Source organism: Mercurialis annua, linkage group LG1-X (genome assembly GCF_937616625.2).
Source record: "Mercurialis annua linkage group LG1-X, ddMerAnnu1.2, whole genome shotgun sequence".
Lineage (NCBI taxonomy): Eukaryota > Viridiplantae > Streptophyta > Magnoliopsida > Malpighiales > Euphorbiaceae > Mercurialis > Mercurialis annua.
The window spans coordinates 61,662,334-61,686,368 of record NC_065570.1 but is presented as its reverse complement, the minus strand read 5'-3'; the positions used below and the strand labels follow the sequence as shown (position 1 = coordinate 61,686,368).

Genomic DNA, 24,035 nt, shown 5'->3' with positions numbered 1-24,035 from the left:
AATAATTAAAAATGTTTTTTTTAGTTTCTGGAGGAGGATCTCCGGCAGCTGCTGGCCTGAGGAGCTGCTGCTCCTCAGGCCGGAAGCATCTGCTCCTCGTTAAAAAATGACTATAAATTTATAAATGACCTATAAACTTTTAAGACATAGATTAGTCCAATTTTTTAAATTTATTAACAATCCATTTGGGGTTTTATGGCTTATTTGCCACAAATATAATTTAGTCTTACAAATTTATTGTTGCACATCAATCTAGTTCTTTAAATTCTGTCATGCGGATCACTAGCTTGTCATCTAAATGTGTGTGTTTGAAAAGTTTCATTGATGTTCCAGTCTTTTATCGTTTTTAAACTTTTTGCCATTTTGAAATGGTGTGTGTTTCGGTATAGGCTGCAAAAATGAGATTTGATACAGTTTGCAAAAATTTGGATAATTTTTATCCGATTTTATTAGAAATGACTTTATTGATATTTCATGTCAATTTGAGGGGTGAATTGATTCTTTAGTCTTTTAAAAATCAAGTGATTTTTTTGAACAAAGGATTAATTCACCCCCTCAATTTGGCACGAAATATCAAAAGAATTGGAGGTTTTTGGGTCAAACGAACCCGCAACTTGTATTTTTATATCAAAAACACCTAAAGAGAATGGGGATACCACCCCCTTAAACTATGTAAAACCGGATCAATTCACCCCTCCATTCCCACCGAAAACCGCTCCATTCCACCGCTAACCGCCATATTCACCGGAAACCGTCGCCAATTTGTTTTTACAAAAAAATTTCATGTCGAAGATGGGTCTACTCGTTTCGAAAAAACAAAATTTTGAGGATTTTTTCCTCCGGCGGTGGGTGTCTGAGTCGATGACGGTTACTGAATAAAGTCACTCCTAAATATATAAAAATTATTTTAATTTTTTTATAATCTTCAAGTATTAATTTTAAAAATTGAAAAAATATGAAAGATTAATTTAATTTTTTTTACCAATTATTTTATAAAGAGTATGTTCTAAATGCGGGTTGAGAGTTGGCGAGGATGATTCGATGCACTTTAACATTGTTGCGAGTTAGTTTGATCCAAAAGTTTTTAAAATGACTCTTTTAATATTTGGTGCCAGGTTGAGGGGTGAATTGATCCTTTGTTGGATTGCTTTTAGTAGTTTACTGGTTAACCTAAAAAAGAATTTGTTTATGATCAAAAAAATAAGTTTGTTTGTGTGCTTCGAGTTTGAACTCGCTCTGTCAGATATTTCTCTATCCTTTTGTCTTCCCGTCGTTGCAAACCAAAAAAAAAGAAAAAAGAGAAAGCAGCAGCACAGCCATGGTTGACGAGCCTCCGGTAAGCAAAGACAATAATAGCCCAACTAAACAAAAAGAAAATGAGAATAACAAAAAGAAAAAGAAGAAGAAAAAGCGCGGAGGTACGAAGAAGAAGATGACAGCTGAGCAGATTTTAGCTTTAAAAGCTGTTACTGAATGGGTTTATTTAGAACATTCTTCTTCGTGTGTGGTTGATGATTTTGGTGTGCAAAAGAGTTTGGGAAGAGGTGCGGACAAAATTGTGTTTGATTTGCATTCTCATTCTAAATGCAGTGATGGCTTTTTGTCTCCTTCTAAGCTTGTTGAAAGAGCTCATGTAAATGGGGTAATTTTTTTTTATTTTTGTTCATAGTACTGCTCTTATCTTAATTGGTTTGTGGTTTTTGATTGCTAACTGATATGTTTTTTATTTTAATTTGATTTTGTTAGTGATTAAATGAAGGCTTATTTGCATATTAAGTTCTAATGTTTCATTTTGTCGCGATTTAATTTCAGCACCGCACATCCCAACCCTTCAATTTTTGGTACTGTGTAGCACATTTCCGTTTTATGACGTCGTTTTATGCAAAATGCTGCCGCTTTTGTACACATTTTGTAGCTTTATATTTGGTGAAAAACGACTATAGACTACATGATGCAAAAGCGCGAAAAGTTGGATGTGCGATGCAACGTTTTAAAGAATGGAATTAAATTGCTATAATAGTGAAATGTTGGGATTTGATATGCAAATAACCCTTAAATGAAATGGCTGACCTTTTTTTGCCCAAACAATTTGATGGATAATTGGCTATGACTGTAATTTAGACTATATAATGAAGGGTTAACTGAGTAATGAGGCTATAATGCTTCTATCCTATGAAGAACCGATATGGGTACGGGTACGGGGAATGACATTTTAAAATAAAATAGAACACAGGTACGGCAGGGACACGGCAATTTTTTATTTTTTTTTTAAATATATACTTACTCATATATAAAGTTTCAAGATGCAAAAATGAATTTTATGTCATAAGATGCATACGTAATATGTAAGTTGAACTAACAATTCTAACATAAATTCAAGTCATTCAAACTAATTCCAATATGGTTTAGTTTAGGTTATTATCTAATTGTATTTGGGTTTGGGCCCATTTAGTTAAATTTCTTATAAAAAAAACCCATACAAAAAAAAAACTTAAAATTACATAAAATGCCACTAGAAGTGTCCCCGCCGTGTCCCCCCTTTGACCAGTCAAAAGTGTTGGGACACGCCACATGGCGTGCCGGGTACGTATCCCCGCCGTGTCCCCCTAAATACGGCACTCCGGAGGAGTGTCTGTGCTTCATAGCTTCTATTGTATTATGGTTGTGCTTGATTGAGCTTTAAATGAAGAATACCAACCTTTACTTCATTTACCTTTTCAATTTGTCCTCGTCTAGAGACTATGTATTGGCCCGAAACATTGAAATGAGAAATGTTGAAACGGAAAATGGTGAAATGTATTTTTTATATGTATATGTTATTAAAATAGAGTTTCGGAGTAAATAAAAGTTCAAAACATAGGACTAGATAAGTTTCCGTGCATCATAGTTTAGAGGCATATTGGCTTGTTCAACTATCGTATAGACATTGAATATAGAATGTGCTGAGATTACTGATTTCAGGTTGCAGTTTCTCATTCATCTATACAAAATCTTCCTCGAAATGACTTGAAATTGTTAAGACTGATTGGAAACTGAATATAAGTTTCTGGATTGCAATGAACTTTTGCCAATTGACTTTTATTCTTTTCAGAAATATTCATTCTATATACTTGTTTCAAAAAGTTATTTTAATAAATTTGCTGGAATACTGATTGTTACAATGTTTTACTGCTCCTTGCATCAAGATTTAATCAGTACACTCTGCTCAGAACAGGTGAAAGTTCTTTCTTTGACAGATCATGACACTATGGCTGGTGTACCTGAGGCTATAGAAGCAGCTCGAAGATTCGGCATCAAGATAATTCCAGGTGTTGAGATCAGCACAATTTATTCTTCAAGGTATTTATAATTAATAATGTAATTATTTTATGCACTTCCTTGTTTAGCAGTTACTGTAATCATGTTTCTGAACAACTATTGCTGGGAGAAATTATTAAAATTGAAAAGAGTATAAAAAAAATATTGCAAAAAGTTGAATTCAAAGCTTTTTTCTCCTTCGCCTGACTAACTTGATTTACACAGCAGCAATCCTGAAGCAGATGAGCCAGTCCATATTCTTGCATATTACAGCAGTTGTGGACCAAAAAACTCTGATGAACTAGAAAAGTTTTTAGCTAATATAAGAGATGGCCGCTTTCTTCGTGCAAAAAATATGATCTTGAAGCTCAACAAACTCAAGTTACCTCTTAAGTGGGAGCATGTTGCCAGGATTGCTGGCAAAGGAGTTGCTCCTGGGAGGCTTCATGTGGCTAGGGCTATGGTTGAAGCAGGCCATGTTGAAAATCTGAAACAAGCTTTTTCCAAATATCTATATGATGGTGGACCTGCTTATTCTACGTAATGATCGAATTCTTCTGTTTCTTACTGTTTGTCGTTCATACTTAATCAGTGATGTGATGGGTTTAAAATGTTTACAGGGGAAGCGAGCCTCTTGCCGAGGATGCAATACAGCTGATATGTGAAACAGGGGGTCTTGCAGTGCTGGCTCATCCATGGGCATTGAAGAATCCCGTTGCCGTCATCAGAAGGTTGAAAGATGCTGGCCTTCATGGGCTGGAAGTCTATAGAAGTGATGGAAAACTTGCAGGCATGTTTTTTCTGCCCACCATTTCACTTCCACTCTTATATCATACCTGTCGCAGCTTTGTGTCCTTAGTCTTTTACTGGTCTTTTTCGTATCTAATGCTATTGATTCATAAAACTATGTGCATCTGCTTAATGTATATGTAGTTCCCTCTAGAGTCCATAGCAAGTGCGGTAGATTATATTTAATATAAATGATTGATTTTACCATGTGGCCTGTGATTCTTATATTCCGTAGCCTGCAATTCAAATTAATATACCTTGATGCTTTTTTGTATCATTTTCAATTCTCAAATTCTAGTGAGCAGAGCAGGGCAACTTAAAACACAGTTCATTGGTAAGATAATCTACTGTAGAATTTTATGGTCGCTCTTCATAATTCATAGACCATTTGTTGCTGAAAACAAATGACTATTCTCCAGTATCCCAACCATTCTAATGAATAATGGTTGAATTTATGATTAGTATAAGTATTTTTGTTACTGAACTGGAAACGGTATGATAATTTTGTTGTTTTTGAGCAGTATATAGCGATCTAGCAGATCTTAATGGTCTTTTGAAGGTCGGAGGATCGGATTATCATGGAAGGGGAGGAAAGAGCGAGTCTGAAGTGGGAAGTGTGAATCTCCCAACCTTGGCTTTGCACGACTTCCTCAAGTTAGCTCGACCAATCTGGTGTGATGCTATAAGAGACATACTTGATAAGTATGTGAAGGAGCCCACTGATACTAATCTCGCTACTATAGCAAGGTTCGGAAGAGCACGGATTTTGGAGGGAAATAACCCCTCGAGTTTGGGAACCGACTTGATTGAGCGTTGCTTATCGCTGTGGCTAACGAATGAAGAGAGACAGAATGCTGAGTTGGATGCAATTAAGCTCAAGTTTTCTCATATTTCAGTTGACGAGGCTACAACTCAGGACTGATATTTGATTGTACCAATCTATACAAAATGATGATGAGTTTAAATCTTTGTTGTTTCTGGTTGGGTCTTTGTTAAAATTAATAAGGGTATTGTTTCAGATTTTTAAATCTTTTCTGGAAAAACTAAATCTTTTAATATAATTATTTAAGGCCTATTTGAGATAAATGTTTGATATTAAAAAAATTAAATTATTTATTCTATCTGGTAATTTTTAGAATTCAACAGAAATACTAATATGGAAGACCATTTTTTAAACTAAAGCACAATTGATAAATATATAATAGTAAATGTAGCATTATTAGAAACAAAACATACTTGAAGAAAGTTCATAGGAACATATAGTGCATTAAAAGTTTCAGATGAGGAGGCATATTCAATCAAGATCAAGGAGCATCTTCGAGGAATTCTAAATATGGTCGTCATTTTTAGCTGAAAAACGTTTCTTAATTGAGAATGTGGAAGAACCCATCATTCATGAAGTTTGAAGTTTTCTTATTTTGTGTTAAGAAAAATTATTCAAAATAATTAAAATGTAAATACTTGTTTTTTTTTTTTTTAATTTAAGAGTCAGCCAATTGTTTATTTTTAACTATTCCTATTATTCCTAGATTAAGATCATTTAACAATATTTTTCATTTAAATTTAGATTTTATGTCATGTATTGCTTATAAAAAGCTAAGTCATGTTATTGAAAATTAATAAAAAAATTCATGTTATTTCTCCAAAATAAAAAAACTACACAATTTTTTTCTCCTCATTTTCATACCTTTATCATGAGTCATTTTAAAATTTAAGCTACAATAATGGAAATTTAACTTTAGAAGAGAGAAAAAAGAAAAGTTATTGCACTGGAATCAAAAAGTAATAAGAAGCCGATTTCTGTGATTTGGAACGGACAAGCGAATATGGGTTTGCAAAGAATAGTTGTGTAACGTCTTTACATGTCGGGTTGGATGAGTTTTTGTAAATTTAGAGGTTCACTTAAATTTATATAATGAGAGAAATTTGAGTTAGTTTGGAAGAATAGCAACGAAACGATCATAAATGTTAACTGGTTTGGAGTTAATCGAGATGGAAAATGTAAAGCAGTAAGTGAAAAGGATAGCATAACCCCATTTACAAAATTCTTCCATAAAGAATAATCAAGGCATTGCTACTATGTTAAAAGATTGCATAATCCCATTTATAGGTTTACAAAGCAGAATGAATTTTCTACTTACCATCATCCTATTCCTATGCTCTCTTGTTTACTCGGCCACGTATTCTGCCAGAAGATGCTTCTTCTACATCTTCATGTGTCTTCTTTACTTAACAACTATGTTGCACGGAAACAAAACCCATGGAACGGAAAATGCTGAAATAAATAACAGCGAAATAATATTTTTTACAAAATCAGGTTATAAATATAAGTTTCAGAATGGAATACCCAACTCGGACAAACTGTGCTCATATTCCGACACTATGTCCTATAACCTCTAAACTAAGAGTAAATAAGAATCAGCACATGGATATCCGGGCTCTTCTGAGGAAAGTATTCCATTGCTCTTCAACCTCCCAAAAATTACGCATTGAATATCAACTGAAAACATCATCTGTACTTGCCAACTTCCACTTTTTTCTTGATTGCTCTTTGACCATGATACACAAAAGAATCTACTATTCCAGCAATTGTGAAAATACCTAAGAAAGGATATCGCCCTATAAATTACTAGTAATGAAAGAGAAAAAATTTCAAACGGTAAAATAAAAATTCACAATTTCAAAAAGCTACATGGAAGTACAAAAGAAAAAAAGCGGAACAAATAAAGTATTCTAGAAAATAACAGAGGTTCCAAATAAACAGAAAAAAGTTTTGACTGCTCAGAGTTTCTGATTTTCAATTTTGAGATCACTTTGATATTCGAAATAATTCCAAAATGATATTGAAGACCGCTATGATATTAGAATTTGGCAGACAAAACAATTACAACCCAACTAAAGTTATAATCCAGTCAGGGTTACCGCATTCTTGTCGTTACTACACCATAGCTGCGACATCACACTATCTAGAAATTGTTAAGCCTAAGTAGATTTTGATTTATAAACAACTTGCAACTGAACAGTCTTATCTAAATATTGAAATTTGATGAAATGTGCTATTGGTAGACATATTGGAACAGGGAAACGAGTCACCATTTTCTTACAGGTATAAACTGTCCTAAAGAATATGTAAGGAGATATAAACAAAAGCATTAATACTATTAGTCTATTACTAGTGTCACTTTGTGCAAATATATAAATAAACAGAAAACTACCTCCAATTATTGCACAAATATTTGTCATGAAGTGCAAAAAAGAAATGTGCTCCTCCTTGAAAATCACCTGCAAACAGACAAATTGATGACAAGCAATACAAGGTAGCTGATACTCGTACAAATTATAGCGTTCCATATACATAAAGCAAAGATGAAGTGATCAGATGAATATTTTATTCGAGTTTTCACAGCAGAATGAACTCCAAAATAGATTTACAAGTAAAAGGTTAGTGTGAATTACTGTAACCCCCTTGGGTTATAGTAATAAAAACAAATTCACCCTTGTTTGTGGTGTAAGTTAAAACACCATTATGTTTTATTTCCGTCAAGAGAAACACCCTCCCAGTAATTTTTAGCACTTTATTCTGTTAGTCAAAGAAAAAGGTTAGTCAATGGGTTGATAATTTCATTTAATTTCTAAAAGAGGCCTATTTGCAAGTGCATGCAAATGATGTAAAAACAATGGTGACAAGACATTTTTGATAACTATAGATTATAAAATTAGAGTTTCGGAATTTCAGAAGCGGTTCCGGAAACAGAAACGTAGGACTCAAAAAAATTCCGTGCAAAATAGCTAATTAGGAATACTACAACTTCTTTCGATATAGAGAAACAACGCACCTTGATTGGAGAAAAGTCATAAAAGAAAAAGACTCCAGGGGGAGTGTCAGCTCGAACAAATTCTGATTTTTTGTAATGCTCTGTAACAGAGTACTGTAAAAGACCATGCTAGACCATCTCAGCATATAGTTCCAAGAGTACAGAAGGCAATAAACATGTCATCTTCAAGGTGTTTTGCAATACCTGGTTAGAGCGGACTGTGTGGCCTCTTATATGAGTGTATATTGTAGGGACCACCTGTAAGGTACAGTAAATCTGTAACAAGATTGCTGGTAACATTTAACATAAAATAAAAATTGGCAGACACTCACCAAAAGACATAAATTGCTCAGTTTATATAACATACAAAAAGTAGCTGTATGCCCATTGACCAATATCTGTCCAGGAAATAGTTTCACTGTGTGCTATTGGCTATGAATAACTCAACTTTTACGTAATCTATTCCTTACAATAAGCAGGATGATCCAATAAGAAAATATGCAATTTAACCGGACTCGTTAATTCCATATCAATTTTTTTTATTTTTCAGTATTTATCCCAAAGTCAATCTGCTAAAACAAAAAGAGGGCAAGAATCTGTGTGCATATCCTAAAATCAAAATTAAATGCCTTGATAATTACCAACCTTGAGGAAATACTGATGCATACCATTGGGTATTTCATGCACACACGACACCCTGAAAAAAAATGAGACATGCTTATCATCGTTACATAGAATAAAGATAAACAGCTATAATAAAAAAAAGGAAGTTTGAGGTAACAAGGAAAATCAGAAATTTCAGATACGAACAGAGTTTGAAGATGAGCTATTTTCAATCTCACAAGTATTTGGTAAAAAAATTCAATTATTATGACTAAAATGCTAATAAGAATAATTTAAAGCAATTATTGTACTGTAACTAGCAATGCAAGAGAAGAAAGAAACGATTACCCATCGAGAGGATTTACCACACCAGGAAAGTACTCGCCAAAAGCTAGCCTATTAATCCTGTGACTTATCTATATCAAGAAAGAAAAAAGAAACAATCAAACTAAAATTTCAAACTGCAGCAAAATTAAAAAACAGGAAGAGCATGTAAACGTTCCAGGAAAAAATCCAAACTACTTCAACTGCCAAATTTTCTTACATTATGATTCTCCTGTTGAGAAACAAACAAGTCCTGCAGAAAAAAGCTCGACTGATAAAGGCCTTTCCCAGGTGAAAAATGAAAATTTCCGGCCACCTTATTTACTTCTAGAGATCCATACATGTTACAACCTTCACCTTCTTCATCTTTGACCTTCTGAATAAAGCCCTCTCGTTTGCACTGAAAAATAAGGACATGCATAAAACTCAGTATAACATAATGCATTACAATTATACCAGTTCATGGCATTGCACAATTCATGAACAATACAAAACTGAAACATAAGAGCATTGGCATAAAATGCTACATATTTACCAAAGCAAAGCAACAATGTTTACAGAACACAAAAATGAGATACTTCAGCAGGTCAAATCAAATACTTGTGTGGCTTTACAAATAGTTCTCACTTATGGTTCCTCGTTTTGGCATAATGTAAACTTTCAGAGGGTCATTCAATTGAAATATACTGACTCATATAATTTCCACCAAAACAACCCTTCATTTATTTCCTTTTACTTCCCAAACTGAAGTAGCTTTACAAAAATTTGAACCCTCATTATCAAACGAAAGGAGTTGCTCTAATGGACAGCACATAACTTCTTCTTGCCTTCATATACACATTGGAGAAGTTATGAAATACCTTTCTTTATTGTGGCAAGCTATGCCTAATTGCCTATCGTTGTTGGACAAAGTTTAGTCAACGCATAATTGAAAAACATGGTGCCGATATCTTAACTATTACTATTATATTTACATTTATATTTCCATTGAAGCAATGCATATGTTGAACAAAGACTTTTTTTTGATCGAGCATGTTGAAAAATTAAGATTTGAGTATTCAAATAACAAGAAAGTAGTGGCAACAAGGAAGGTTATCACAAGCAAAAAGTATTGAATAAATGAATCAAATGCACAATCTTAACAAAATGCTCAAGAAAAGAATAAAGTGTTAATTATCACTATCAGTTTTGCATAGTGAGATCACCTATCACAGTTTGTCCAGATACAGGATCAAGGTTGCAAATCATGAACTTAAACTAAAATCATAATGAAATCAAGATTTAGAAGAAAGCAATAAGAGACAAAAAAGAATTTATATACAGGCAGGCAACACCAGATTACATGTTCATGTTTTCTTTTTGGCAAAAATGACCTCCGTTGAAGATTTTAGATGTACTATACAGAAAACAGTATTTAACACATATTAACTCATACAGCTACGTTACTTGTGTTGATGTGTGAATCTCACATTGTGTGTGTGAATGGACATGTGTTTAAATATTAGTTGGGCACCTCCACTTAACACCAATTAGTTTTAAGACAGAAGCTAACATGGTATCATTCATACAATTTGAGTTTGGCCCGGCCCACGCGAAGCGTGGGGGAATTTGTTGCTCGGCCTAGACACGCTACGCGTGAGGGGGAGTGTTGAAGTGGGAAATCCCACAATGGTTGTGTGTTAATGGACGTGTTTAAATTTTAGTTGGGCACCTCCACTTAACACCAATTGGTTTTAAGATGGAATCTAACAACTTGATGGTATTATCTAGAAGTACTTTCTATTAATGCCATGTCGCTCCTGAAAGAAAATATAAGAATAACCATGTTTGGCTTATTGGCTAGGGAGTCAGAAAATGTAAATATGCCACAATAGTCCAAAATGCACGGATAGTTATTTATATTTAGATGCTTTTGCATCCTGTTAAAAATGAGAAAGAGTATGACAAGGATTGCTGTCAAATAGAAGCATTGGCAAGTTAACCTGGTCAATCATATCCATATTTGTCAATGCCCACCCCTTTTTCCTGTATGCTTCACGAACTTCATCACACGAGTTACAACAATCATCATCTGACTGCACAAGAAAAAGTCAGAAAAGACGAATTAATAAAATACAGGTTTATAATAAGGAAAAAGTGGAACTTAGTGTTACACTAGGTCATAGCTAGAGGCTACATATGCCACGTAAAAGTGCAAAATGATTAAGATTATCCATTTCAATATTTTGTAGACCACATTTAATTTCACTTGGAAATATTTTGTCTCAAAACCAGAATCTTAAATTTAATAATGATATGTTACTGTGTGGCTCCATGAATAATCAGATTACTCCAGAAATGCGTCTTTGTGTAGTTTAAACTATATTAGTGCCTTTGTTCTGTTTTCAATATAGTTATAAGATAATGCTCTCAAACTTCATCATCAATACAGTTCCATCATAGGACTCTTACAGTCTTTCTTATACATCATGTGACTAAATTGATATAATATATTTACTAAGACCTTGACATTGTAGCCAGAGGATGTATAACAGGATATACCCGAAGAGCACATCCAATTCAGAAATATACTGATCTGACATCATAATTGCATCCAACTTTGGGAAAACATGGTTAAATATTCATAACTGGGATAAGGTGTGAATAAATCTACAACATACAAATGGGTATGACAAATAACCAATTCACCAAAAAGCTCAAGATGTTGGGCAAGGCCCCAAAAATAGTATAATCTTTAATATACTCCCTCACACAAATGTCCGTTGGACTTGAAGCATGAACAAATATTTGAATTAATCAAAAGGGAGTTGCCAGGAATCGAACTCTAAACCATTGAATTATAGAGGCTCTAATACCATGTCCAATAACCAATTCGCCCAAAAGCTCAATTTGTTGGATGAGGCTCCAACAATAGTATTATCTTTAACAAGACAGAAACCAATATAGCAGTCTTAAGTATAACTAAGGAGAAAAATTGATAATGATTAAATTGTTCTTTGATCAAGATAAAGATACATCAGCATGGAGATATATTTTAAACCAAATTCAGGCCTTTGGCAAATGAATGAGATACCAACAAGGTTAATTAGCAAATAAATTTGTACCACCATTATAAGACTCCTAACAGAATCAAAGGTCCAAAAGCAGCTAATAGTTCCTTCATAACACCTAGTGCTTAAATGGGCACTGGTCCTAAAAGACAACACCAATGTGCAAATTGCTTCCAGTCATTTACTACTAGACGGGAAATCCAATTTTAAGTGGCAACAACATTTTTCAGATACGCAATTTGGAAGATAATATGACAGCAAAAGGACGCTAAAGATCAAATGTACCGTTTCTGCGCCAAAACACGAACCGCAATAAGTTTCATTATGCCCAAGTCTGCCACCATGCCTCTGTAAAGGTTTCTCAATCTGCATAAGGTAATAAAAATAGTTTCAATGGAGAGCTGGCACACAAATAAGAAGTAGCAAGACTATAACATGACAAATGTTCAACAACTTAAAAAGTAGTAGAAAAGGGAACTTTTGAAGAAGAATTTGAAGATAATTTATGCCATTAACCATGTTAGAAACCAAAAATCTTCCTGTTATGGGCATCTCCATTTTCTAATAATAATTTGAGTAAAAATATCATCCAGTTATTGACCCATTTGATACAAATATGAGTACGAATGGATATTGTCTGATAATAACATGATTACTACTGCAATGGTACAATATGATCCTAATAAATCTGAAGGATAAGTTTTTTTTGTATGTCAAAAATATTTCCCATTGAGAAAGAGAAGGGTTGTGCACAGAGGAGATAATAATAGAGGGAGAGGAAGGGAGGGAGGAGGAAGAGAAGCATTTTATTTCTCACTGACTTTTGGTGCACCAATCCCATCCTTCCTGACTTCGATTACATCACCATGAACATTGATTCTCTTCTTACTTATATTATGTTTCTGCAAGAAAAAGCTGAATTAGAAGAATCAAATAATTGCACTAAGCACCAAAAGGAAGTGGGCAGCCAAACAAAATGTGCAGATCTAAATAATGTACTGAGAAACTACTTTTGCACACATACTATATCAAAATGCTGCTCCCCCATGATATCCATGGCATCAAGACTGAGCAATGAACAAGGAACGGCAGGGAATGTAAGATCAAACTGCACATTAAAAGTATAATGGCAATAAATAAAGCATTAACATCAACTAACACCTAAATACGGCGCAACGATAACTCGGTGATATATTAATATAATAAGAAAAATTGACTCTTTAATTAATTAACAAATTTAAGACCATTTTCTATATAAAAAAATGATTTTGATACAAAAAGGAAACAAAATTAAAGACAAAAGAAACAGGTAGGATAAGATTACATTAATCCGTAGTGTTTCCCCCCTAACAGTATCCACCATAAGCTTTGTCTCAGTAACAGTATGCAGGTATAATCCTTCAAAAAACAAAAACAGGCACACATAACCAATGAATATGAAACAATAACTTGAATTTAAAATGAGATCAGATCCAGGAAATGATACTATATTCGGAAATGAAAACAATGAGATAAAGCAACATTTTATGCTACATAACTGCTGAAAGGATCAGATAGACATTTACCGAGTAACTAAGGCAAAGAAGACCTTTTGACATTTCTGCCAGGCCTATTAAAGTCAATCACCTTTAAAAACTAGCAACTGGTCTATGTAGCCTCATCAGGAATTCTCAATGGTAATACCTTAAGAGCAAAATCTGAAAGTATCTAATAAAAGAAGTTCAGATCATCTTCTAAAGTCATTAAATCTTAATATGAAAGCTTGGTCTTGGCTGAAATAATATTTCAAGAGGAATATGAATAGGCCTCAAATATTTGAAATTTAAGGTGTTTTCGATACAGAATCCACAAAAATGGAGAAAAAAATTTCAGAAGGCAATAATGCATTATGCAGTTCTGATAATACAAGAGTGTCCTGACCTTGTCTACAAGGAAAATTATAAATAATCCATATACTATAAGTCCTTACTCTACACCTAAAATAATCCATAAAATTGTTATATAGTACTGACTACTGATGCCTTAACTTGAGAAGTCTCATGTTCGATTTCAATTCAGTACTATTTGGTTTAGGGTTGGCTCACTTTGGTTTGCAGATGTACTTTAACCTACCAAATGCAAATTATCATTGAAAATGAGGTAACCTTGTACATGTAGATGCCAAATAAACTTCATAACTAAAATAGAACCAAAGATTTCCAATTTTAGATAAAGAGCCCATTTGGTTCAGCTATTGGTAATGGAAAATTGCCAGTAGCTAATGAATAACTTTGCATAGCAGATTAAAGTTGAAGATCATTCAAGTTGCAATCTTTTCATACTAAGCATGGCAGATTAAAAGGGCCTTGGATATTAATGCTCGGGAGGTCCCTTATCCAATTTCACTAGTCAATAACTTATTAATATTAAAATTGGAGCCACGTCATATTAGAGTTAGAATCCAGTTCACTTTTTTCAGGCATCCTACTTTAGCTTTCCACCACAAGACCAGGTTATACCATACCCGAGATCTACATTAATTACGTTATGTCTTGCCAATTTATCAAAATGTGTGTTTCCAGTTCAGCTTACAACTAGGATAGAAGGAAGTTATGCAATTTATTTTAAAAAAGTTAACATTTTTCCATATCAATAAAGTTTAATTCCTTTTATTGTTCATTCATCATTCTACAATTTTGATTGTTCAACAACTTCACATGTTTTGATTTTAAAAGACATAATCTTTATGCCGCATGTAACAATTTAAATTTTCCAGGTACTGCCAGAACTCAGCGAATGGTTTAGAACTACGCCAGCCAGCACTTAATGATGCTACACAAGCACAACCCATTTTTTTGACCTTTGTCAATTCAGCAAGCATGTTTCAAAAAAAGAAAAGAAAATCCTAAATCGATCATTACAATTCAAAGACCTAAGTTCCTGAACATTCAAAATCCATAATTCAATTCCGAAAACAAAAAAGAAACCTAAGGGGATCATAATTCAGCAAGATAATATCATAAAACAATTGAAAAGTGCATAATTAGAACAAATAAGCAATAAAAAAAATAGAATTGAAGAGACTTACTGAATTCAGAGAAGAAGAGAAAAAGCATAACAAGAGAAGAAACAAGAGTAATCAAGCCACCGGAGAAGGTCCGGCTATAGAAATCTTCATTTATTTTAGGGTAGGCATCTAACTTTCTTAACCTCTGAATCACACTCTCCATTATTTGATTTGCTGCAAATTGAAACCAAATCGGAAATACCCAGAAACATAAAAACTTCAAAACCTATAAAAAGAAGGGAAATTTATCTAAAGCTAGACAGAGACGGCGATTATGAGAAGCAGGCCAAAGTTTAAAAAAAAAAAAGGGTCAAAGACAAAAGAGAAATATGTAATGACTGACTTCAGCTCAATCTCCGGTGGCTCTTCCTTTTTTTTGTGTTTCTCCCTTTATTAACCATTTCAAGCCCCTTAAATATAAGAGTATTTATATTAGATTTTTAACGATAAATTAATAGTCAATAATAATTTGATACAAATTTAATTCTAATAAAAGAAATGAATTAAGAAATAAAAATTTAATCGGAGTCTAATTTAAAAATTATATCATTGACGTATGAATCTTTTTAAATTTTAAATTTTAGTGTTTTGATTTTTTATAAACATATCAAACAAGTGATTTTAGATATTTTTTGGTTATTAATATGTTAAAAGATAAAAACACCCCAAGTTTTTACTTAAATTAATGGCCTATTTATGTAAAAAGCCTCCATCTTGAACTTTCTTTTCATTTATACCCTAACATTGTAAAAATATCATTTATACTCAATTTTGGGTTATTTGTTTTCATCCCTACCCAATATAAGGATTTAATTGACAATTTAATGAATAAAAAGATGAAATTATTAAAAACAACTAAATTGAGGGTTATATCATACTTTTTTCTATTTTAAAAAATACAAATAAGTCCTTCAACTTAAAAAAATGTTCAAATATATTCTAATAATTAATTAATTTATTTTAATTCTATACAAATAAAATAAATTAAAAAAAATCTCCTACGAAACCAGCCGAGGATCCTCCGCTGCTCCTTCTCATCGGAGAAAGAGCGGCGGCCGCTCCATCTCCGTTTAGAGAGAACTTAAATAAAATTTATTATTATTTTTAATTTTTTTGAAGAAGTTGATATTTTTGTATTGTTAATAACATTAATGTCTAATTAGTATATGAGTTAAAAATGAAGTATTATTTTAAACTTTTTTCAAATGAAAATACTACAATCTAATAATGCTTTTGGGTAGGGATGAAAACTAAAAACCCAAAATTGGGTACAAATGGCTTTTTTATAAAATTAGGGTATAAACGAGGTGAGATTTTTTTAAATAATTAAGCCTAAGTTAATGCATCATATTAGTAAACCAATAATGATTTGGGCATTCACACACAGACACACACATAAATAGAACTCATTTTTAAAATTGGTGTTGTTGAGAAGAAAAGGAGAAAAGATAAGACGTTGACATTTTTTTATTGCTAGCTAGTAGTATATCATTCCTTATTTTTTCGTTAAATACTTATTAATTATTGATATAGATAATTTACTAAGATTGATTGAAATTAATTTTAGAGTGATTATAAATTGATATAATTTTATTTAATTATAAAAAGCAATAAATTAACAATTTTGTTGTTATTTTATAATGAGAATTTTTGCTAAACACTTGAAATTTTTATAATAATTTGGCTTAAATTTTATTGCTTTGTTAATATCCTCTAATATATTTTGAAAACTCAATATGGCTACAGTACTCGATAATAGGTTTAAAAGAATAACTGGTAAAAACAAATATCATAGGAGAAAGGAGAAAATAAACTATGAAGTAGAAAGCATTGTAGTTTGAAATTATTAGATGAGACTTGACATGTCATCCAATCCATTTGAGCCTTACAATTGTCCGAAGGAAAAGAAGAGTATATATGTTGTCATGTTTGATCGCCAATTATAGCTGATGCACTTGTGGAATGAGATTCATCCGTTAAAGAATGATCCAAAGACGACGACAAGTTTTCTTCATCTGATTCAACTTCTTCAATATTATCCACCTCTCTCACCACTTGCTTCATTTCAGGGCGTTTTTCCGGGGCCTTGTTGCAGCACTGGATCGCGATTTGCAGAAGTCTTAGCATTCCAGAAGCGGCATTTCTCTGCACCGATATCTCCAGATCGAATATCTCAGCCGTCCATTCTTCCCTGACTGCTCTGTGAACCCAACTGCAAAGGTCCACACCATTAGTTCCGGGTGGAGCTGAGTGAGCCGACACTCTTCCTGTCAGGAGTTCTAAAAGAAGACATCCATAACTCCAAACATCAGACTTCTTAGTTACCCTTTTCAGCGTTTGATATTCCGGCGATTTGAACGAAGCCATTCGAGTAGAAGCAATAGGAAGCGCGATCAGTGAGATGAGGCCGTAGTCTGAAACGAGAGGTGTTTCGTTTTCGTCGAGAAGAACGTTTGATGATTTCAGGTTTCCATGGGGAACAATGCTTTGTGAGTTATTAAGATGAAGATATTCCAGGGCTCTGGCCACTCCTCTAGCTACTGATAATCTTGCATTCCATCGAAATGGTATCCTGTTTGCTTTGCCTCTTTCTCCTGCATTCTCAATTATTATATGTTTTGAAATTATATTTTAATATAAAAATAACAATATTACTGTAAGTATATATAATTGTAATGGATAAAAAAAATTAATAAATAAAAGGCCTAATGCCTGGAAAAAAAACTCCGACCTTTTAACTCTTTTTCAATCCTATCCCGACGTTAAAAAATCACCAATTTTACTATATTTCGCATTTTTGTGTTTCAATTGTACCCTAAAATATTAAATTGACGTTTTTTTTATTAAAAAAATCAAAAATGTTCTTCATGTCTAGCATATATATTAATTGTATGTGTTTAAAATTTATTTAGGTTTAGTTAAATTAATTTTAATTTGATTATAGTTTTTCGTTAATATTTTAAAAATAAAGGACTTATTTGTATTTTTTAAAATGAAAATGAATCTGCTTTTATCTATAAGCTTAGTTAATCGAATGATTTCATCGTTTAAGTAAATTAAATTGTCAAAAATTGAAAAATTAGGGTACAATTAAAACGAAAAAATGCAAAATAAAGTAAAATTGACCAGTTTTCAACGTCAGGATATGATTGAAAAGGGGTTAAAAGGTCGGATTTTTTTAAATGCGTTAAGTCTAAATAAAAACTCAATTAGAATCACGCGTTTGTCAAGTCCAGTAATTGGTACTAGAAGTTACTCGACAACAACTCAAATAACATTAAATTGATCTGGATTACTTTTTTAAGTTATATGAGTTGATTGGACTTGCTATTTCTCGGGTTTTGAATATAATATGAGGATAATTGATTTTAGAGGTACCTAAATTATTGTATTATTTAGATTTTGGTAACTAAATTTTGATTCGTTTCAATTTAGTTATCTAACTTTTTTTTCAGTTTGATTACTAAACTTTAATTTTGTTTCAACGGGAAATTTTCTGGTAAAAAAAAACATATGTGGCAATCAAATTTTACTTATTTCTGTTAATTGAAGTAAAAGTAAAAAAAATCATATCGTTTGATATTCAAACAAAAGTGATGAAAATATAAATTATAACATACGCGAAGACCTGAAAGTAATTTGCTCATAAATAAATAAAGCAAGAAATGTGAAACAAAAACATACCATGGATGAGGTTAAATAGGTTTCCTTTTGGTGCAAATCTATGAACCATCAACTTTTCATGATTGGAATAGTAATAGGCCACAAGTGGGAGAAGATTAGGGTGTTTCTGATCTGCAATTCTGCTCAACTGCTTCATAAATTCCTCACTACTTAAAGCTTTCAAATCCTTCAACCTCTTTACTACAACTGCAGGCATGCCTTGTATCTTTGCCTTATAACTGTTTCCAAATACCCCTTTCCCTAGTCCCTCTGCAGAAGCTTTTAAAAGATGGCTCAATTCAAATCTTGTTTCTTCCTCCAACAGTACCAGCTTCCCTTTCTCGTCGTCTAAACCCGACGTTTCTACGTCATCGCCTACCGCTAGCTCCTCCTCCGCCTTTCGTTCTCCTGCATTCATGTTCTTCAGCATTTTCTTCAACTTTTTAGTCTTTCTCCAGTAGAGAATAAAGAGTAAAATCACTGCAAGTAGACCGACAAGGTCGAACAGCAACAACATTGTTCCGAATTTATTCGAAGAACCCATTTTGCTAACTGAAGTGAAAAGTTCATCTACTTCATGAGTTGTTTGCCAATATTTTTCAGTGTATTAAGAAATGGTTTTGAAGAAACACTTGGAGGAATCAGCAGATATGCTAACAAAAAATTCCTACTACAGCTAGCGTTCTTTGTTGAACACAAAAACAAGAAACTTTCTTAACCTTTTCTAATTGATTCTAGTGCTATGAATCCTATGTAAAGTTAAATTTAACATTGTCTTCATTGCCAAATTAATTTCCAATTATATATGACATACTAAAACAAAAAGAATTTTCTTTTATAAAAAATTATATTATGAACATAAATTTTTAGAGCTTTTAAAATACGTTTGAAAATAAAAATGAAATACTGAGACGTAAAATTCAAAAACTTTCTACTGAAAAATCCTACTTTAATATCCTTATCCCTATTAAACATTCTTTACCAAGCAAAATATAATCATTTATAATTGGTTAAATTCATATTTTTTCACTAAAAAATAATCAATAATTTTTTTTCTCCCATACGGATTTGGTCTAGTGGTCATAAATCCTCAACTATCTGAACGTCAAAGTCGCAGGTTTAAACCCCGGCTACGCGGTGACGGAGGGAGGGGGAGGCATGGGATGGCCATGGCGCCCTCCAACTTTTCAAAAATGTCAAAATTAATACTAAAACTTTTAATATTTTACAATTTGGCTCTCCCTAATTTTTCAAATTGTCTCCTTCATATAATACATATTGCAACTTGGCTCTCACAATGTTGAAATCATGGCTCCATCAATTCGGCTACGCCCTTTGTAGTAAATGTAGTGGTCGGAATTGGACTGTTGATCATTATAACTCGAAATCGCCAGATATATGGGATTGCGACGATCCACATTTCGAGGTCTGCAGTGATCGTGGGCTTTGCCTTAGGGGAATGAGGTATCTTATAACTTAAGTAGATTTATTCTTGAATATCATAGAACAAGCTCGTTGGAGTAGTTCAGCTTCCATCTCAGTCTGCATGGAGAAGGGTGATGAGAAGGTTAAATGGTCTAAACCAGCTGATGGGTGGATTAAAGTCAATGTGGATGCGAGTTGCAGGCAAGGTAATGGGTCGATTGGGATTGGTTGTGTGGTGCGAGATAGGTCTGGTTTGTTGCTACAGGCTAGAGCAGCGAATGTAGTTGGTATCTCTAATCCGAGAATAGCTGAAATCATTGGTATCAAGGAAGCATTGGGTGGATCACAGGATATTCAAATGTTATCTTGGAGTCGGATGCTTTGAAGTGATCTTGGATACCAGAGATCCAAATCATTGCGAATAGATACCGGACACCATTTTTAACTCCCTCCACCTACATTATTTTTTGGCCGTCCCATTATTTTGCGACCGCCATCGCCGGAATTTCTTTTTCGGCCTCTATTCTTCCATGGAAGAACAGAGTTGTTCTTTCCCATGGGAGAACGGACGTGTTCATCCCCATGGAAGAACAGAGGCCGGAAAAAAAAACTCTGGCTATGGTGGTGGGGCGATCAGAAAAAAGTGGGATGACCGGAGAACGGGGGAGGCGGCTGAAAAACGGTGTCGGTGGTGGGAGTCGAATAATGGTGTCCGGGTTATTTTTAATATATTTATTTTGGTTTTATTGAGTTATTTTTTTAATTAAATATGAATATTAAGTTGAAATGATTTAAAGTTTGAGGGTGTAAATAATTTTTTAAAAACAATCTAAGAACTTATTTGCACTTTTAACATACTTTTTGCCATGTTGGCACATGTGTGGCACGCCATGTAGGCGCCACACAAGTAAAAGTGTGTGCCAAATTAGAGTTGGATAAAATTGAAACGAAATTATGCGTTCCAGAACAAATCGGATGAAATTGAAAAATTTGGAATTTTGTAAAACTTTCTTGAAAAGTTTGACCTTTTTTGATGTTTGGCCTAAAATATATGTCTCTTTAAAAACAAAAATTACAATAAGAATAAAATGTGATAAAAATATGGCCCTATGATTTAGAGCGTGGAGCAAGTAGTTTCTTTTTAAATTTCCGATCTCAATTAACCTCCTAAAAGTCTGAAAAGGTCCCTAATTTTTTTTAAAAAATAAAATAATTTTCAAACTTTAAAAATTTGTAAGACACGTCAAAATTTTATCTGAGATATTAAATGACATGGTCATAATATAAAAGAAAGAATTAAAGATATGTTTAATTTATATAAATAAAATGGATTAATTCATTTTAAGACCCTCAAAATATACGTTTTTTATTTAAAAACCCCTCAACTTCAATTAGTTCTTTCTGGTCCATATCTTTTCATTTTTCGTATTTATAAGCCCTTTGATGAATGTCTGTCAAATGTGTATAATTTTTCTTTTAACGGATATTTATCGAAGGGCCTATAAATATAAAAAAATAAAAGAACAGGATAAAAAGAGCTAATTTGAAGTTGAAGAGCTTTTTAAATAAAAATCATATACTTTAAGAGTTTTAGAATGAATTAATTTTATGCACTATGATGGTAATTGATAACAGATCATGATTCAAAAAATAGAAACGCAAGAAAAGAGGCAATGCTAAATTCAGTTTCAAATACTATTTTGAGTTATTTGATTACTTTTTTGGTAAATAGATGAGCAAATATTTGGGGCCACTTGAGTATGTATTTGTAAGATTGCATGCCTGTAAAGAAACGAAAATGATGAATGAAAAGGGGCCACAAAAACTAAAGGTATTCATTGTATCATTAACATGCATTAGCAAGTCGGTATAATCATTCTCATTTGTGGCCGCTTGCTGAGCTTTTATATTGACCCAAACATGTTCAATAAACAAAACAAACTCAAAAAGAGGGAATTGTCAATTTTGTGTATTCTTTGTGAATTAAAAAGAAACATTTTCAGCTAGTAAGACGCTCTCTTAACTTAATTCAGGTCGCGGATTTAAATTATACTTATATATATACAACTGTTTAAAATTTTGGGCCGAATTTATCTCCTTCAAGGAATCTATACTACTCGAGTAAAGATTAATTTGAAGGTGGAAAGCGTACAAGTGTCATCTCATAATTAAGACTCACTCAGAAAATCCCATACACTCTGTACCAAAAAAACATATTCAAAAGTTTAGACAGAAAAGTAACTATACAAAAATTAATATGGTTCACTACTACATAAATCATTTTCTCCCAATGGTGGACAACCAATGGTGAATAAACAAAAACCATTGTTTTAAGTCTATTGCAACTGTTTCAAATCTGCTATATTTACAACTGCTGCAATAAACTTTTAATAGCTATTAATTTATACCCTGTCTCAGATATAGATCATTAATACCTATGCTTAGGGTTTTAATTTTTTTTAAAGGGCTCTATATTTTTATGGAATCTATTTAAAAATATACTTGTATATTAATTTTTTAAAAATATATATATTTATTGGTCGTTTTTTTTTTTTTATCAAAAATGGAAATCGACTCTTTAGAGTCTCATGTTAGTTGTTAGTTACCGAGGTGTGGTTCGAACCCACAACCTCTCGATGCACTTAGAGACGCCTTAACCATTCAGTTTAGGCCCACATTGGCTTATTGGTCGTTTTAATTAGTGATTATATAGGCATTAAAAATGGTAATTGATCTCACCTATACATATGCTTAGCCTTTATGCATGTAATTGAAATAAAATCATGTCTTTGTTTGCTATTGTCTTAGTGTTAGATGTTTGTTTAAGAACGCATGTGACCTGCTTGTCATGCCAGTCAAAGATCGAGTCATATGCTAGTAATTTTATTGTAATGCATGTTTGCAGCTTACTTACATTTCCAACACGTTCAATTTCCAGTTTTCCAGTTATTCAATAATGTATGATGCAAATGAGAACTATATATGTTGTTACATGAAATGATAAACATTTATCTTGAGAATTACTGATAAATCAATAAAATTGCCGATGACAAGTCTCTAGAGTTAATTGGATCAAAGTATCTAAGTCTTTTATTCTGATGCACGTCATATGCATTCATAAGCGAGTGGGACGTTTTTATCGGTAGAAAAGATAGTCATGGTACAATTAGATGCCTTTCAGTCTTTACCAACATGGTTGTTATGAGTCTCAGCGAATTGGCATCCCCAAACGCTTCCCGCTTTCAGGCGTTTTTTGGACATAACAGTATCATTATATTACAAACAAATGTTTCAAATATTAGAATAAATATGTTTAAAAAAAGTTTAAACTAAGCATATTTTCACAATAAAAAATACATTTTCCTACATCTAAAATTTTATATAAAAACTTTTAAAAGAAAAATATATTATAAAAATTATAAATAAATAACTATTCAAATAAAATACCAATTAAAATCAATTATATATATCTTACATATATAAAACTTATACTGTAATTATAAAAATAATTCAACTTATTTTTAAATCTAAAATAAAACGTAGAATAATAGTCATAAGATATAATATTATACATAAATATGATTAAACATAGTACTAATTTATTAAAAATACATATGATAAGCAACAATTCGGAAATGAATGAAAGAAAATTAAGCTACTGTTACTGTTAAAATGTATTTAAATATATAAATAGCATAAAAAGGAAAAAAGAATTATCGTTGTAATGTCTTTTATGAATGTTGTTGTGAAGTTATAAGTTTAAAATACTTAATATAAAATTTTATAGTACAAATTTTATAGTACAAATATAAAATAATAATGTCTTCTATAAAAAAAATTGAAGTATAATAAATTATGTGATTTTTTCATTTGCTTTTCATTTTTCTAGAAAATCAACTTTTAAATATTTTTTAAAAAAATTCGCACAACTTATTTGCCGCGCTCTCCAGATTTTGGACCCCTTTTCATCTTATATCTTTTTATATTCCAAAATTATCTTGTTTAATTTTTAAATTTCAAAAA

The 24,035-nt window shown here is 32.4% G+C and overlaps 3 protein-coding genes across 4 annotated transcripts; 1 reads left to right on the top strand and 2 right to left on the bottom strand.

Moving 5' to 3' along the window:
- Positions 1-1,177: 1,177 nt before the first annotated feature.
- LOC126664249 (uncharacterized) lies at positions 1,178-5,172 on the top strand. 2 transcript variants are annotated; one of them, XM_050356544.2, is made up of 5 exons: positions 1,178-1,642; positions 3,215-3,339; positions 3,523-3,837; positions 3,918-4,087; positions 4,608-5,172. In XM_050356544.2, exons 1-5 carry the CDS (start codon positions 1,319-1,321, stop codon positions 5,006-5,008), a joined length of 1,335 nt encoding a protein of 444 aa, XP_050212501.1. In that variant the 5' UTR covers positions 1,178-1,318; the 3' UTR covers positions 5,009-5,172. The 2 variants fall into 2 exon arrangements, with proteins under 2 accessions (XP_050212501.1, XP_050212502.1); XM_050356545.2 differs by having other exon boundaries at positions 1,180-1,642; positions 3,526-3,837.
- A 950-nt stretch (positions 5,173-6,122) lies between these two features.
- LOC126662119 (uncharacterized) lies at positions 6,123-15,327 on the bottom strand. The gene is made up of 14 exons (XM_050356008.2): positions 15,268-15,327; positions 14,946-15,098; positions 13,203-13,276; positions 12,903-12,986; positions 12,700-12,780; positions 12,164-12,244; positions 10,811-10,903; positions 9,049-9,228; positions 8,853-8,920; positions 8,547-8,598; positions 8,106-8,159; positions 7,923-8,015; positions 7,302-7,368; positions 6,123-6,687 (listed from the first exon to the last, which is right to left on the bottom strand). Exons 2-14 carry the CDS (start codon positions 15,085-15,087, stop codon positions 6,596-6,598), a joined length of 1,161 nt encoding a protein of 386 aa, XP_050211965.1. The 5' UTR covers positions 15,088-15,098; positions 15,268-15,327; the 3' UTR covers positions 6,123-6,595.
- Positions 15,328-16,761: 1,434 nt separating this feature from the next.
- On the bottom strand, positions 16,762-19,330 carry LOC126665095 (probable inactive receptor kinase At2g26730). The gene is made up of 2 exons (XM_050357794.2): positions 18,609-19,330; positions 16,762-17,518 (listed from the first exon to the last, which is right to left on the bottom strand). Exons 1-2 carry the CDS (start codon positions 19,129-19,131, stop codon positions 16,848-16,850), a joined length of 1,194 nt encoding a protein of 397 aa, XP_050213751.1. The 5' UTR covers positions 19,132-19,330; the 3' UTR covers positions 16,762-16,847.
- Positions 19,331-24,035: the final 4,705 nt, after the last annotated feature.